Source organism: Schistocerca piceifrons, chromosome 6 (genome assembly GCF_021461385.2).
Source record: "Schistocerca piceifrons isolate TAMUIC-IGC-003096 chromosome 6, iqSchPice1.1, whole genome shotgun sequence".
In the NCBI taxonomy this organism is placed as follows: domain Eukaryota; kingdom Metazoa; phylum Arthropoda; class Insecta; order Orthoptera; family Acrididae; genus Schistocerca; species Schistocerca piceifrons.
The window spans coordinates 321952398-321970670 of NC_060143.1; the positions used below are offsets into that span (position 1 = coordinate 321952398).

The 18273-nt window shown below is 44.6% G+C and overlaps 1 protein-coding gene across 3 annotated transcripts in view; it reads left to right on the forward strand.

The window, feature by feature from the left end:
• Positions 1-18273, forward strand: part of LOC124802849 (sodium-coupled monocarboxylate transporter 1-like) — a 235068-nt gene that overhangs the window by 159478 nt on the left and 57317 nt on the right. For all 3 annotated transcript variants that reach the window (XM_047263870.1, XM_047263872.1, XM_047263871.1), the window contains 2 exons: positions 6544-6653; positions 11071-11260. In XM_047263870.1, coding sequence (XP_047119826.1) covers positions 6544-6653; positions 11071-11260 — 300 coding nt within the window. The remainder of the gene's footprint in view (positions 1-6543; positions 6654-11070; positions 11261-18273) is intronic.

Here is an 18273-nt window from a genome sequence, read left to right on the forward strand (position 1 = left end):
AGCAAATACACGTCGTCCAGTAAGACGACCAACCGACGATCAACCAAGACCGTACCCACTGAAGCCATGTGTGCCGGCAATGGTCGGGCGAGTCATGGCTATCCGAACCTCACTGCCGCTCAACGCGACCGAATTTCTGCCACGTTCAAACTGTCCGACTGCCAAGTCCGAACTCCACTGCTGGCGCGTTCCAACCCCCTTCATTGCCCGGTCCGAACTGCAGAGTTGGCGCCCTACAACCCGTTGGACGACACGCGACAACCAGGAAGTAATAGCAGTCCAGCAAAGATAATACCGCAGTGCCTATATGGATAAGCACTGCTGCTGCCGCTCACGGGCAGGCAAGGTAGCAACTCAGTGACACCAGCAATTGAAAATTGACATAACGAGGGTGTTAAATAAGAGATGGCACGAACACGAGCAACGCACAGCTCAATGCCCTTTAGAACGCCAGATAAATCACTCCGGTTCCGCATTACGACTCTTCTTATCCTGAGCCCCCGACACGCTTTGTACAAGGTGGTCCATTGATAGTGACCGGGCCAAATACCTCACGAAATAAGCATCAAACGAAAAAACTGCAAATCAGGAAACTCTTCTAGCTTGAAGGGGGAAACCAGATGGCGCTGTGGTTGGCCCGCTAGATGGCGCTGTCACAGGTCGAACGGATATCAACTGCGTTTTTCTTTAAATAGGAACCCCCATTTTTTATTACATATTCGTATAGTATGTAAAGAAATATGAATGTTTTAGTTGGACGGCTTTTTTCGCTTTGTGATAGATGGCGCTGTAATAGTCGCAAACGTATAAGTTACGTAACATTCCGCCAGTGCGGACGGTATTTGTTTCGTGATACATTACCCGTGTTAAAATGGATCGTTTACCAATTGCGGAAAAGGTCGAGATCGTTAATGTATGGCTATTGTGATCAAATTGCCCAACGGGCGTGTGCTGTGTATGCTGCTCGGTATCATGGACGACATCATCCAAGTGTCCGGAGCGTTCGCCGGATAGTTACGTTATTTAAGGAAACAGGAAGTGTTCAGCCACATGTGAAACGTCAACCACGACCTGTAAGTAGGTGATTTAGCTGCTGTCGCGGCTAATCCGCACATCAGTAGCAGACAAATTGCGCGAGAATCGGGAATCTCAAAAACGTCAGTGCTGAGAATGCTACATCAACATCGATTGCACCCGTACCATATTTCTATGCATCAGGACTTGCATGGCAACGACTTTGAACGTCGTGTACAGTTCTGCCACTGAGCACAAGAGAAATTACGGGACGATGACAGATTTTTTGTACGCGTTCTATTTAGCGACGAAGCGTCATTCACCAACAGCGGTAACGTAAACCGGCATAATATAACACTATTGGGCAACGGAAAATCCACGATGGCTGCGACAAGTGGAACATCAGCGACCTTGTCGGGTTAATGTATGGTGCTGCATTATCGGAGGAAGGATAATTGGCCCCCATTTTATCGATGGCAATCTAAATGGTGCAATGTTTGCTGCTTTCCTCCGTAATGTTCTACCGATGTTACTACATGATGGATGTACGGCACATAGCTCGAGTGCGGTTGAAGCGGTATTGTATAGCATATTTCATAACAGGTAGATTGGTCGTCGAAGCCAGCACGTTCACCGGAACTGACGTCCCCGGATTTCTTTCTGTGGGGAAAGTTGGAGGATATTTGCTATCGTGATTGTCGTTACACGTATTACCAAATGCACTGAGGTAGACGGACTTCATTTTGAGTATTTATTGCATTAATTGCATTAATGCGGTATTTACAGGTAATCGCGCTGTAACAGCCTGCGTTCTCAGAAATGATAAGTTCACAAAGGTTCATGTATCACATTGGAACAACGAAATAAAATGTTCAAACGTACCTACGTTCTGTATTTTAATTTTAAAAAACCTACCTGTTACCAACTGTTCGTCTAAAATTGTGAGCCACATGTTTGTGACTATTACAGTGCCATCTATCACAAAGCGATAAAAGTGGTCCAACTAAAACATTCATATTTCTTTGCGTACTACACGAATATGTAATAAAAACGGGGTTTCCTATTTTTTAAAAAAACGCAGTTGATATCCGTTTGACCTATGGCAGTGCCATCTAGCGGGCCAACCATAGCGCCATCTACTTTCCCCCTTCAAGCTAGCCAAGTTTCGTTCTTTGTAGTTTTTTCGTTTGACGCTTTTGACGCTATTTGTCCCGGTCACGATCAATGGACCACCACTGGTGCTACCAACTATTGACGGTGGTCACATTAATGTGACTGGACTGTATACACTGATCAGCCGGAACATTATGATCACTGACTTACTATCGGTACAAGACCGTCCAGGCGATAGCAGCATCACCTGGCGAGGAGTTACTGCTAGTCAGACACATGCACGGTGCATGTACGTAGTATCAGCGAGCGGGCCGGCCGTGTGTAGAATAGGGAGGCGCGCGATCTATCTAAGGTTTACCGAAGGCAGATTGTGATTGCCCGGAGGCTCGGTACAAGCATTTCGGAAACTGCACCATTTCTCGGGTATTTGAGGAGTGCTGTGGTGACTGTCTTCAACACGTGGCGAAACCAGGCTGAAACCAGACGTCGTGGAGTTCGACGGCCTCCCCTTATAAAGATGCCTGCCGGAATAGACTTGGCAGACAGGTAGAACAGACTGGCGGTGAACTGTGGAGGAACTAACATCAGACTTCAATTCTGCGCAGAGTATAAGTGTGTCTGAAAACACAGTGCACCGAACACTCATAATGATGGAGCCGGCCGGAGTGGCCGTGCGGTTCTAGGCGCTACAGTCTGGAACTGAGCGACCGCTACGGTCGCAGGTTCGAATCCTGCCTCGGGCATGGATGTGTGGGATGTCCTTAGGTTAGTTAGGTTTAATTAGTTCTGAGTTCTAGGCGACTGATGACCTCAGAAGTTAAGTCGCATAGTGCTCAGAGCCATTTGAGCCATAATGATGGACCTCCCCCCGTGCATGTGCCAGTGTTAACACCACGACATAGGCAACTGTGACTGAAATAGGCACGTGACTATCGGCACTGAACGTTTGGCGCAGTGGCAGAGCATTTCATGGTCTGATGAATCTCAATACCTTCATCATCACGACAATGGGATGGCGCGAATCCGTCGTGTTCCAGGGCAACACCTTCGTGACACCTATACTGCGGGGTGGAGACAAACTGGCGGCGCCTTTATTATACTCTAGGGAACATACGCGTGGGCGTCCAACGCTGCAGCGGAACTCGTGCAAGGCACCATGACGACCAAGGAGTATCGTACACTGGTTGCAGACCATATAGTTCCCTTCCTGACGATCATGTTTCCGACAACAGTGGCAGGCGCGATGTCACAAGGCCATGAGTGTGATGGAGTAGTGCATGGAACACAATGGCGAGTTTCAATTGTTGTGCCCCCCCCCCTTTCCCTTTCCCCCCAGCTCGGCATACCTGAACTCGATCGAACACATTTGGGATGTGATTGAACGTGGCGTGACTGCTCATCGCCCCCTCCCCGGAATTTACGAGAAATAGGGACTTGTGTGTGCAGATGCGGTGCCAGCTCCCTCCAGCAACCTACCAAGGCCTCGTTGCTCCCATGTCACGACGCATCGCCGCTGTTATCCGTGCCAAAGGTGGAAATACCGACTACTAAGTAGGTAGTCATAATTTTCTGGCTGGTCAGCGTATACTGGCACGGTCTTAACATTCTTCAAGTGTAAAAATGCTACGTTTGGAAGCACTGCCGGGTGTTTGTGTTGTCGCTGAAATAAATCTTCCATTAGGTCCATGGTAAATGATGCAATTTTAAAATGGCTCTGAGCACTATGGGACTCAACTGCTGAGGTCATTAGTCCCCTAGAACTTAGAACTAGTTAAACCTAACTAACCTAAGGACATCACAAACATCCATGCCCGAGGCAGGATTCGAACCTGCGACCGTAGCGATTTTGCGGTTCCAGACTGCAGCGCCTTTAACCGCACGGCCACTTCGGCCGGCTGCAATTTTAAATTGATTCATTTAAGACACAAGTTCAGTTTTAATAATAATAAATCCATGTAGTTCAGTAGGCTGATGCAAGTTCTCAGTGACTTGCGTGTCCTAACCCACCTCCAGTAATCATACCAGACAATGGGGCCTACAATGGAATCCGTACCACTTGTCATTTCTGGCGAATTTTCACGTTTTTGAGAGGTGAAGACTAGATTAAAGTCAGTCTGTAATGTCATGTGCTCCCAACGGGATTCGAATCCGTAATCTTTCGGTTTCAATGCGTACCCTTTGCCACTGGACCAACAGACCCTTCTTTAATATGAGATATCTTTACTCATTGCAATTTGAACACTACGAACAGAGAAGTAAAACAGGAACAGCGAAGTCGTGCTTGGCCGACGTAAGCAAACGGATCTTAACTCGTAACATCAAAAAATAAAATAGGACTTATATAAAGTCTATTGCTGGTTATGACTTTCATGACTTCAGCTGTAAATACATTCTGACAATGTGACTGGCAGAAATCAAGACACATCAATTTTTACTCTTTCCATGCGTGATCGCTCAATTGAGATGGTCATGGCCCATGCATAGTCTTTTATTCAATGCTTCTTCTAGACGAAGCAACCTGTGGAAATTTTAGTATACTATACATTTTCGAAATGTGAAGAAATTGCTTAATCTCATGGAACATAGAAGAAAAATTCGATTTTTTAGTCATTTTCACGTCTACATCTTCTCAAAAGAAAATGGAAACTCTCCATTCTTAATACTGCCGAGAAAGACGTGCCCATGAAGCCCCAAAGAGAAACGGTGCTGGAAATGTGGATGTTTATACACCAAAATTATTCTTGCCACGAATCGTGCCGTACATCTTAAATTCTGACAGATCCAGTATGAATCAGTAGGTGTCCTGGCTCATTCGCCGAAAATTTTGAAAAAAGTATTGGCTCTGTAACAGACTTCTTTTCACCCATAATAATCTTTTTTTTTCTTATCGTGCTGTGAATGTCAGGGTACATATTGCAGCTGTTGCTGAAAATACACGAGCTGCTGATTTCCTTTTAACACTCATGGACATGCTGGTTTTTTTTTTTATGTGCAGTGCGGGTACACAGGCCAGTCACATCAGTGTTACCACTGCCTGTGTTCGACGTTAAAGTGCAATAAGCATAGACGACAGGTGGCAGGACTAGGAGTGGAGGGCATATAAGGCGTGCCAGGGACTCGAATAACAGCGCAGTCATTGTCGTAATGTAGGATCGGAACGATTTATCTGGAATCCAAAAGGGCTTTTTTGCCAAGGAGGAAGCATTTCGGAATCGGCTAAGTTGTTTAACTGTGCGTGCCACTGTGGTTGAAATGGGTCTAAGCACCATGGGACTTAACATCTGAGATCATCAGTCCCCTAGACATAGAACTACTTAAACCTAACTAACCTAAGGACAACACACACATACATGCTCGAGGCAGGATTCGAACCTGCGACCGTAGCAGCAGAGCGGTTCCGGACTGAAGCGCCTAGGTCCGCTCGCCCACAGCGGTCGGTCGTGCCACTGTGGTTAAGGTATATGGCTCATGGCAAACTGATGCACCGAGGCAACTGTGATGCACCATGGGCCATAGATGACAGGAGTGAATGATGACTGGCGGGATGTGTACAGGAGAGGAAGACATCCCAAAGATGAACCAACAGCTTATCGACAGCGTCTCCGCAACGATCGTTGAGTGAAAGTTGCTCAGTATGGGCCTCTGCAGCATGCTGACTGCTGTTTATCCGCGACGAAGGCGGGAATTTGCGTCTCCTGTGTGGTGACATGTGGCCTTTTTACATTTTATGCGCCAACGGTCACTGAAACTTGTGAAAGCAATATATTCATCTATCTTTGGGGATCATGTCCACCCCTATGTACAGTTTGTCTTCTCCTCGCCACCATGGCATGTACCAGCAAGACAATGTGCTCCACGGTTCACAATTTACGAACTTGGTTTGAAGAGCACCTGGGGGAGTTTACTGCAATCTCCTGGCCATTAAACCCCCCGTATATAAACCCAATCGAGAATCTGTGGGATCTCGATCGGGCTGTTCTCGCAATGGACCCTCAGCCAAGAAACGTATCGCAGCTGGCCATAGCACTGCAGTCGACATGGCTGTGCATCTCTGTCGGTACCTTACAGAACATTACTGACCCTCTTCCTGCACATCTCACAGTGGTGCGCGCTGCAAAAGGTGGTTATACAGGCTTCTCATAGAGGGTCACATTAATTTTTTCCCATTCTTTATAGCTGGTAGTTGGCGTGGGCTTTAAGCGAACTAAAGAACGTTAACTGTTACATTCTGCTTTAGCGGCAGAGCTAGAGGGAGCAACAAAAGAGAGAGAACCGCAATTGCAGCGTACAGCTTGGCTGACACAGCTAACGCCAAAGTGTGTGAACATGGGTGATTATTGTTTTGAGTAAACTAGATATTCACCAGTTTTCCTCGTGTTGTACAGTATTTAGCGTTATCATGTGCCGTGTGTGCAGATGGCGAGCGCCAAGGACCAGCTGCTGCCGCTGCTGGTGGTGGACTCCTTGGGCGGCCTGCCAGGGTTACCGGGCCTGTTCGTGGCCAGCGTCTTCAGTGCGGCGCTCAGGTAAGTGCACTGCTGCGTGTTCTCCCCTGTGATTGACGGCTTCTGCCACTTCAGAGCGTCACAACTCATCGCTACTGGGGAAACCACAGAAACATTGTAAATATTAACCTAGAGACACTGTTGCGCTGATATTCTGACAGCTAAACTAACGGTTGTCATCTGATCCACTAAAAATAGTAACCAATTTGTAAATTAAAATGGTTCTCTTTATGAAGATACAAATTAAATTTTACTGTAGCCCAAGTATTTGAAACTAAACTCAGTCCTTAAATATATTCATACTAGCGGAAAAAAGCACAGAGAAGGCGAATATGCTCCTGTTTATTAAAAGACTCAGACTCAAAAAAGGGGTACCTGCTGCCTCTTAATACCTTCTTCACCATCTTTAAAAATTTTCCCAAAATTTTAGCATGCAAACATATTCATGTACTTTTTAACATGCAATTTACCTCCCACTCCCACAATCTCCCCTAACTGTAACACGCTCATGCCTGCTGGTCCACCGCTGTAAGTCGCTCATGTCCATCCACTCCTATTTGCCCATTCTCACTTACTCACTCACAGCCCAATCCATTCTCGTTATCTCTTTGTGTCTGTTTATCTGTCATTGTGTCCTGTCTCACAGCCGCCGTCTCCTTCGCTCTTTCCTACTGATACTGTCACCACTCACTGTCATTATCTCCCTCCCTCCCCCTCTCCCTCTCTCTCTCTTTCTCTCTCTCTCTCTCTCTCTCTCTCTCTCTCTCTCTCTCTCTCTCTTATATTGCTACTGCCCATCATTCCTTCCCGAAAATCATTTATTGCTTCTGATCTACAAGCTGCCATGCAAAGCAGGTCGATAAAGCAAGCTGATATTACTCCAACATAAAACATCTGTCATATATGGCAGCTTACGTGTCAGAACCCAGAAAACTGTGTCTTGCCCCTGACATGTAGGCTTCCCTGCAAAGCTGGTTGATTTTACAGGATGATACTGTTCCAACACAACACGCCTGTCATGCAGGGCAGCCTGAGGGCCAGCGGCTGTAAAGACACCTGTTTTCCCATATACCTGCTCCTATATTTGAGAGGCATGCTGTTTCGGTACAAAAATTTGGTTGAAATAGATCCAGAGGCTTGGGAAGATACCCCATACATATACACTCTGAGATATAAGCTGCCACTTTGAGCTGTCACTGAGAGGGACGCCAGATGTGCCACAACAGTGATATTTCTATACCGAATGTATGACTTTTACTAGGAGCCACTAGTGGCGTCAATATAAGAGAGGTGCCAGGGCACTGAAGTGCTACATATCCACACACTGCATATTACATTCAGTACCGAAAACTGACATGGTTGGAAGTGTGAAAGGGTTCGGTGGGAGGGAAGGAGGAGAGGGAGAGCCAAATGATAATTCGCCTGTGTGTCTCGAACTCGCCCTAGAAACAAATTATTTACAGCTTGGAGTCTTCCAGTTTCTCTGAGTTCAGAAGTAAGGCAGCCAGCAGGCATGTGAATTACAAGCAGTCAGTATAGTTCACATATTTTAACTTGGTCGATTTTCAATGGGTGTGCAGAGTGTGGATGAAGGAGGCGTCATGTGGGGGGAAAGTGTTGCGGAGGGATGTGACCACCCTCGCTGTGCATAGTTAGCTTTGTTTTCTGAGAAGTTGTTGCAGGTGACACTCGCAGTACATTAAAAATTGCTTCGTCTTTCTGTAAAGGAATACTGTTCGAAATGACCAGTACCAAATTTCTCACTGACTCATTAGCTCGTGGCTTAACACACCAACAAAAACTAAATGTCATTTATTTGTTGTCGTTGTGGTCTTCAGTCCTGAGACTGGTTTGATGCAGCTCTCCATGCTACTCTATCCTGTGCAAGCTTCTTCATCTCCCAGTACCTACTGCAACCTACATCCTTCTGAATCTACTTAGTGTATTGATGCCTTGGTCTCCCTCTACGATTTTTACCCTCCACGCTGCCCTACAATGCTAAATTTGTGATCCCTTGATGCTTCAAAACATGTCCTACCAACTGATCCCTTCTTCTAGTCAAGTTGTGCCACAAACTTCTCTTCTCCCCAATCCTATTCAATACCTCCTCATTAGTTACGTGATCTACCCACCTTATCTTCAGCATTCTTCTGCAGCACCACATTTCGAAAGCTTCTATTCTCTTCTTGTCCAAACTGGTTATCGTCCATGTTTCACTTCCATACATGGCTACACTCCATACAAACACTTTCAGAAACGACTTCCTGACACTTAAATCTATACTCGATGTTAACAAATTTCTCTTCTTCAGAAACGATTTCCTTGCCATTGCCAGTCTGCATTTTATATCCTCTCTACTTCGACCATCATCAGTTATTTTACTCCCTAAATAGCAAAACTCCTTCACTACCTTAAGCGTCTCATTTCCTAATCTAATCCCCTCAGCATCACCCGATTTAATTTGACTACATTCCATTATCCTCGTTTTGCTTTTGTTGATGTTCATCTTATATCCTCCTTTCAAGACACTGTCCATTCCGTTCAACTGCTCTTCCAAGTCCTTTGCTGTCTCTGACAGAATTACAATGTCATCGGCGAACCTCAAAGTTTTTATTTCTTCTCCATGGATTTTAATACCTACTCCGAATTTTTCTTTTGTTTCCTTTACTGCTTGCTCAATATACAGATTGAATAACATCGGGGAGAGGCTACAACCCTGTCTCACTCCTTTCCCAACCACTGCTTCCCTTTCATGCCCCTCCACTCTTATAACTGCCATCTGGTTTCTGTACAAATTGTAAATAGCCTTTCGCTCCTTGTATTTTACCCCTGCCACCTTCAGAATTTGAAAGAGAGTATTTCAGTTAACGTTGTCAAAAGCTTTCTCTAAGTCTACAAATGCTAGAAACGTAGGTTTGCCTTTTCTTAATCTTTCTTCTAAGATAAGTCGTAAGGTTAGTATTGCCTCACGTGTTCCAACATTTCTACGGAATCCAAACTGATCTTCCCCGAGGTCCGCTTCTACCAGTTTTTCCATTCTTCTGTAAAGAATTCGCGTTAGTATTTTGCAGCTGTGACTTACTAAACTGATAGTTCGGTAATTTTCACATCTGTCAACACCTGCTTTCTTTGGTATTGGAATTATTATATTCTTCTTGAAGTCTGAGGGTATTTCGCCTGTCTCATACATCTTGCTCACCAGATGGTAGAGTTTTGTGAGGACTGGCTCTCCCAAGGCCGTCAGTAGTTCTAGTGGAATGTTTTCTACTCCTGGGGCCTTGTTTCGACTCAGGTCTTTCACTGCTCTGTCAAACTCTTCACGCAGTATCTTATCTCCCATTTCATCTTCATCTACATCCTCTTCCTTTTCCATGATATTGTCCTCAAGTACATCGCCCTTGTATAAACCCTCTATATACTCCTTCCACCTTTCTGCCTACCCTTCTTTGCTTAGAACTGGGTTGCCATCTGAGCTCTTGATATTCATACAAGTGGTTCTCTTCTCTCCAAAGGTCTCTTTAATTTTCCTGTAGGCAGTACCTTTCTTACCCCTAGTGAGACAAGCCTCTACATCCTTACATTTGTCCTCTAGCCATCCCTGCTTAGCCATTTTGCACTTCCTGTCGATCTCATTTTTGAGACGTTTGTATTCCTTTTTGCCTGCTTCATTTACTGCATTTTTATATTTTCTCCTTTCATCAATTAAATTGAATATTTCTTCTGTTACCCAAGGATTTCTATTAGCCCTCGTCTTTTTACCTACTTGATCCTCTGCTGCCTTCACTACTTCATCCCTCAGAGCTGCCCATTCTTCTTCTACTGTATTTCTTACCCCATTCCTGTCAATTGTTCCCTTATGCTCTCCCTGAAACTCTGTACAACCTCTGGTTCTTTCAGTTTATCCAGGTCCCATCTCCTTAAATTCCCGCCTTCAGTTTCAATCTGCAGTTCATAACCAATAGATTGTGGTCAGAATCCACATCTGCCCCTGGAAATGTCTTACAATTTAAAACCTGGTTCCAAAAATTAAAATGTTCTAAGAAAGTTCCTGTTCATTCTAATGTTCTGTTAGGCGTTGATGTTGCTGGTGGTGGGGTTACTAGCTAGCGTCTAATTTTTCACGGAAGTGTTGATCTCAGAAAGGTTGGAAACCGCAGGAATCTGTTTCGTTAGAGTAGGTTTTCCCCAATTTCATGATTTCTCATTTTTCCGACGTGACGCTTTCTGATATGTTGACTATTTTCTGTATTGTTTTGCATCTAGGTCAACCTTGGGTATGTTATGGGACTACATCTGCCTGAGGGGAATGCCTCGTAGTGTAGTATGTGGTTATTAACTTTGCATCTCACGGCTGCCTGCCGTATTGGTTTGCCTTACTTTCGGTCTTTCCTCTGCTTTGAGACATTACTGTAACAGAAATGACTTGGTGTACCCGCAGTTCCATGTCGACGGCGCTGAATTCCACGTCTGCCGTGGTGCTGGAGGACTTCTTCAAAACTTTCTTCCCGTCCCGCCGGCTGTCGGAGCGGCAGACCGACCTGCTGATGAAGGCGGTGGTCGTCGTGATGGGAGCCGTCTGCACCGGCCTCGTGTTCGCCGTGGAGAGGCTCGGAGCCTCCGTCCTGCAGGTACGCTCTGCTCCTACAAACGGAGGCGTGGTGATAGCAAATCAAGCAAAATTAGGAACCGTCAACTCTCAGATTCGATCAGATATACGTTTTGTGCCATGGATCCATAATGAGGAGATTCTCAAGAATATAGAACATGTCGCTAAACAGGAAAGCGTTATTCATAAACATTCGAAATAGTTCATGTAGAAAAGCAGCGATCCACAATGAGGAAAAGAGAGTACTCATTCCAAATCTCCTTCGCCGCCGCATCCTAAAGTCAACGTGATTCAATATTTCGGCGATCCATTTCTCCACCATCTTCAAGAGGACGCTGCTGCTGTTCAGTCTCACTGAAAACTGCAAAAACTTTTGCTTCTAGAGCCAAACACAAACACTGAATTCGGAACGAAACCTATGCACAACAATTTGACTGGCAACTTCATGCAGTGTCATTTTACCAGTGTTCATCCACACTGTGATGTGTATGAACCCGCGATCGCTTTCCGTGCTTACATTAACTATAAGCGGAACGCGGCTCTACCTAGTCACATGACTAAGTTCCCGCTCTGGCAAAGTGTACAGTTCGCTTTGTCGAGTAATAATTCAGAGCTCCGTAGGCGCATGAGAACTGACCGCATATGTGCTCTATTTCCGTATCACCGACCGGCGGGAATTAAAATGGATGTGCTTCAGCATGAATGATGGGCGCGGATACATTTGCCTTTCGTACTGTCGAAAGCCATATCTGAGTGACAAGAACGTACTAAAGGAAAGGTCTTCACTAGATGTCAGAGCACAGGGAGAAGTAGAATTGGATGTGTACGGAGAGCACGCCTGCCCGGCTAGCCGCGCGGTCTAACGCGTTGCTTCCCGAGCACGAAGGCATGCCAGTCCCCGGCACGAATCCTCCCAGCGGATTAGTGTCGAGGTCCGGTGTGCCGGCCAGCCTGTAGATGGTTTTTTAAGAAGGTTTTCCATCGGCCTCGGCGAATGCGGGGTGGTTCCCCTTATTCCGACTCAAGTACACTATGTCGGCGATTGCTGCGCAAGCACTGTCTCCACATATGCGTACACCCTAATTACTCTACCACACAAACATTTGGGGCTACACTCGTCTGGTATGAGACGTTCCGGGGGGAGAGGGAGGGGGGGGCGGTCCACTGGGGACCGAACCGCACAATAACCCTGGGTTCGGTGTGGGGCGGCGGTGGGGTGTTTGGACTGCTGTGGCCTGTTGTGGGGTTGTGAACCAGTGAGGGCTACGGCGGGACGAAGCCTCTCTGTGTTTCTAGGTCCCTGGTTTAATACACAATACACGGAGAGCACACAAATAAATAAAATGTATTATGTATAGGTAGTTGAGAAGATCTATTAATTTTCATTTCCAGTGCTTGAGAAAAATCACTGGAAGCTGTAACCATAACATATCTAAGAGCAATACATAGCTGTCTACTTACTACCCTTCAGTGTATTGACTACCACCATCCATTGTACCACCAGCTCCACTATCATCATCATCACAGTCAGACAGTATTTTTTCACACATCCACGGAAACAGCTATCTTCAAACAACTCGCACTTTGCACCTTTGGATCGGCAGTAAATAACAGCTACTCGTGGTACCACAAAGTTGGTACATACGTGCCATCGGGTGACCTGCCACTGCCCTTAATGTCGCATACTTTCTTCAGTTCCTTTCTAAATGAACCCCCATAAGCACTGTAATTGTTTCAAACAAAGTCTCGGTTCACTTCGAGGAATATTGTTTTGAAAAACGTAGCCAGTTTATCATAAGCCCCGGATTTTAAATTCTTATTTATATAGTTTTTAGATCTCACTTTCAACAAGCACTGTTCTTCTTTGTACAGATATATAAATTCCGTCGAAAGGTCTTTGGTCTAGCGACGGGAATCCGTTATGACCGTGTCGCACACTGCAAATTACTGGCAAGACTCCAAGAGTCCACGACAGTCGTGTCGTCGTGTCGCGTACTGAAGGCAGTTGACAGAAGAATCTGCGACAGAGCGCACAGCGGGCGTGTACGTCTAAATGCGCTGGCGGGCAGGCACGGGAGCCATCTGGCCGGAGGCTTGATCAAACACCTGACTCTTTAATAACACTGCGTTCACACAGTCGTTCTTGCGCTCGGAACTGTGTGGCTCGTCCTAAATCTCGCGGTTAGGGGAGTCCGTGTGTGGGCCCTTAATGACCAGAGTTTGAACCTCGGACCCCGCACACAGTTATTATCTGCTAGAAAGTTCTCTGTCAGCGCACACTCCGCTGCAGAGTGAAAATTTCATTCTGGAAACATCCACCAGACTGTGGCCAAACCATGAATCCCCAATATCCTTTTTTCCAGGAGCACTTGTCTTGCAAGGTTCCAGGAGAATTTCCGTGAAGCATGGAAGATAGGAGATGAGGTACTGGTGGCCGTAAAGCTATGAGGACAGGCCGAGAGTTGTGCTTCCGTAACACACTTGCCAGCGAAAGTCAAAGGTCCCAAGTTCGAATCTCGGTCCGGCTCACAGATTACCAGAAAGTTTCATTCAGACGTCTCGCTGAAAGTGTCCCCAGAAACCTTCAAGCCGTCGTAAAAGTGGAGGATCCACTAACAAGTGTCCGGGATCTTGATCAGATAGTGTGTTATTTCCTCTCAAATACACATCTCAAATTCATCACGGCGGGAAAATCTGGGAACTAATAATGCACACATAGGTAAATCAACAGTTGTTATTCCCACGCGTTATTCCCAAATGGAACAGAAATGGGGGAAATGACAGTGATACCACAAGCACCCTCTCTCATACGCCATAAGGTGGCTTGAGCGGTACAGCTGTAGATGAAAAAGTAACTGACAGTTCATGCAAGGGGAAAACAAATCATATGCAAAATATTTTTGTCCTCGTCTGTTTTTATTTGCTCTGTAATCAGTTACCGTGGATGACAAGTGTCTGTTAGTTGATGGCTCAATCTTATCTGTTTCGCTCATTAAGTCACTGGAGCTAAAATCTTAAAGTATTATGTAAAGCCATCCCACACTATTGTCTTCTGCCTACCCTACCGTAGTATTACAGCAACCTGAACAAACCTTGGCAGATGCTGGTGGAAGGAGAGCAAGTATGCCTACAGTTGTTGTCGAGTATTTTCGCTCTAGGAAAATTTTACACTTACGGATACTAAATTTCGAAGGATCTGTCGGTGGATTATTGTGTACTGGTAGGACTTGAAAAGAAGTTATAACATTAACATCAACAAAAGTAAAACAACGGTAAAGGAAAATATTCGAATTAAATCAGGCGATGCCGAGGGGATTGCATTAGGAAATGAGACAGTGTAAGTAGTATATGAGTCGTTTTATTTGGGCAGAAAAATAACTGACGATGGGAGCAGGGGCGAGGATAAAAGTTGCTGACTGACAACAGCGAGAAAAGCGTTTCTGAAAAGGAGAAATTTGGTAACGTCGAAGTGTTCAGAAGACTTGTTTGAAGGTGGTATGGAATGCAGCCTTGCACGGAGGCGAAATGCGGACGATAAAATGTTCAGGCAGAAAAAGAATAAGTTTTTAAAATGTTGCGTTGTAGGAGAATTATGAATATTCCATGGGCTCATTGGATAATGAACGTGGAGGTACTGAATCTGGCTGAAGGGAAAATAAATCCATGGTGCAACTTGACTAAAGGAAGGAGTCGGTAGATAGGACACATCCTATGGTATAGTGGAATTCACAGTTAGGTTCAGTGGGCAGTCATCACCATCACCATTAGTCAGTTTCCTCACTGCTGAGTGCCGTCACCTCGTTACTTCATTCATTTCTTAACTAATTGAATCTTCGGCTAGAAGCCTCAATCCTCAGTGATCTTCATCTCTTCTTATTATAATTTGAAGAGGTAAGCCTGTAATCTTCGTCGCGGTCTTTTGCATTCGGTTTTGGCTTGCAAGATAGTCTTATCCACTTCTCTTTTTTTAAAATATGCCCAAAGGACTGGAAACATCTTTGTCTGACACACGAAGATCACATTCATGTGCCTATAAGATCTTCTATAAGGGAAGCATTGATTCTCCTTTCTATCCATGGTACGCATAACATCTTCTGCCTCCGTCTCGAAGACATCGATTCGGCTCTTGTCACTATTTTTCACGGTCCAGGTTTCGCAGCCGCCGGCTGCGGTGGCCGAGCGGTTCTAGGCGCTTCAGTCCGGAACCACGCGACTGCTACGGTCGAAGGTTCGAATCCTGCCTCGGGTTTGGATGTGTGTGATGTCCTTAGGTTAGTTTCGTTTAAGTAGTTCTAAGTTCTAGGGGACTGATGACCTCAGATGTTAAGTCCATAGTGCTCAGCGCCATTTGAACTATTTTTTTGCAGCCGTACAAGAATAGAGGCAACGCCAATGATTGTACCAATCGCATCTTTGTTGTTATATTTTCTGCAGATCTTAGTGAGTTCAACCATTGCGGCGTTCCCAACTAAGATTCGTAGTTTTGTTCCTTCACCGTACTTTTCTGTGTTACTGATCGGAGATCCTAGATATAAAAAATCATCACTGTATCCAGATCCTTCAAGCATCCTGTAAGTTGGATTTGATCCAAACATTGGCGATTAGTAACCATTAATTCAGTTTTTCCATGTTTTACTCTAGAACGAAAGTTGAACTACTACTTTTCATTGGTTCAACTGAGGGGTCTTAGTGGAAACCAGATGTTCTTCCTTACTTCCTTCAATGAGCGTAGTATCATCAGCAAAGCGCAGGTTGTTTCCCGCCGCCAATAGAACTTCCACCATCCCGGCCATCCAGCGAATCCCTGATGATGTACTCTGCATAAATGTTATAAACCTGGGGTGACAGCATACAAGCTTGCCTGACTCCATTTGCCGCATCGAAAAACTCTCCGAATATTCACTATCCACTTTTATGGGTGCAGCATGACTGTTATAAAGGCATTTTAGTAGTCATACTAGGGGTTTTGCAACCTCAAACTCATTGAGCACATGCCATAACTTGTCCCACATGACGCACAGTTCTTTTTATAATCTATGGAACAAATGGAGGCAGAGACACAGAATTCCCTTTTTTTCAAATATCTGTCTTAATTTCATGCTTGCCTCTCGGATACCTTTACCTGTAACAATACCTATTTCTTCTACCAAAAATCTAAAACTGAAGGAATTTCTTTAGATGTTGATTCATTATGTACAGGAGGACTTAGCTGGTATGCGATATTAATGCTATACCCCTATAGGTAGAGCCGTCTGTAACTGTTAGGCTACTTTTTGTGAGGAGAAATTAGAACATTCTTTCGGAAGTTCAGTAGTTTTCCTCACTGTGTTACTTGTTATAAGCCTTCCTTTCCCATCACAGTGAGCATTTCTCTCTAAATAACGTCTGCGCTTGTAGCGCTGCATCAAGCTAGACTTTGGACCAGAGGCCAAAAACACATTGAATGTGAGGACTAAGGAGAAAAGTCTTGTATTTGTATTCATAGCAGCAAAATACATACGAATAAGTCTAGTGTAGCTGAAATTTTTGTGTATTAACACTTTATTTGCTAGCTGCATTGCTTGAAATTCTCTCTGGGAATGCGATAAATATGTAGACTATGTCCGTCCGAACGTTTATTAGAGTATCGTGTAAGAATTTGAAGTAAACCGGCCAATTACTTTTCTATATTTTTGATAACAACATTAAACAACGACTTGTCTTTGTATGTTAGTAATGATAATTGCGCAGAAAGTATCTTACAGCGATTGTGATAGATACAGTTGTGACAAATAACTTAGACATAAGCGCAGACATTACATAAGTCGCAACCCCGGATGATAATTACAGTCTTTCAATTTTCAATAAATGTTCTGTTCATTGGAAATTATGTGTAGCATAGTGTAACAAAAGTACACACACAGATACGTTGGTACCCTTTGTACGTTAGCTACTCCGTGCTACCACTGTCTGGTTAGCAATCTCTAATGCTGATTTTGAATGTGCAATGTCGAACTTAATGTGGAGGAGCTCAGTGAAGGGTTTACATTATGTCATTTGTTTAACAACGCATTTGACTGGATTTTGACACGCAGCTTTAAGTTAATGTCATGTCTGTTATGATCATTTACTTTCATGCATGTAAGATTAGCAAATGTATTAGCGAACCGTGATCTAAAGATCATTGCTTATCTACTGATTCACTCATCAAGTTTCTTTCCAACCACGTCAAACACGGAAGAGGAGCAATATTCCTAAGGTGCATATGAGCTAAACAGAAACATTTATCCAATATCGCCTTAACCATATAATGCCCTTCCTTAAAAAACAATATTTTACTAACCATTTTAATTTGCTTTTAGTTCTTAGGTTTTTATCTAGTATTCATCGGCGTACATGCATTCACACGGACATACTTCAGTGTGACCCCACAGCGCATACAACGTTTGTTAAATTTAAAGTATTAGAAGAAATGTGAAAACATTGCACAGTGGAGCGAACTTCCTGGCCTTGAGAAGCAAGTATGGACAAGCAAGTCATTAATAACAAGCCGTCAGGTCAGCTCCAGCAAAACCATCATACTTTGCTGGGTGTTATACACAATGTACAAAATAACGAAATTAATAAGGACGAATTATTAAGCAAGAATGACACGTGCGACACATGTGATTACCCATGACACAAAAAAAACCACGACTAAAATTGCTGGCAGATGTAGCCACATTACTACAAGTGACTCGGGCGTTGCTGCACTGAAATACTGTTGTTGTTGTTGTTGTGGTCTTCAGTCTTGAGACTGGTTTGATGCAGCTCTCCATGCTACTCTATCCTGTGCAAGCCTTTTCATCTCCCAGTACCTACTGCAACCTACATCCTTCTGAATCTGCTTAGTGTATTCATCTCTTGGTCTCCCCCAATGATTTTTACCCTCCACGCTGCCCTCCAATACTAAATTGGTGATCCCTTGATGCCTCAAAACATGTCCTACCAACCGATCCCTTCTTCTGGTCAAGTTGTGCCACAAACTTCTCTTCTCCCCAATCCTATTCAATACTT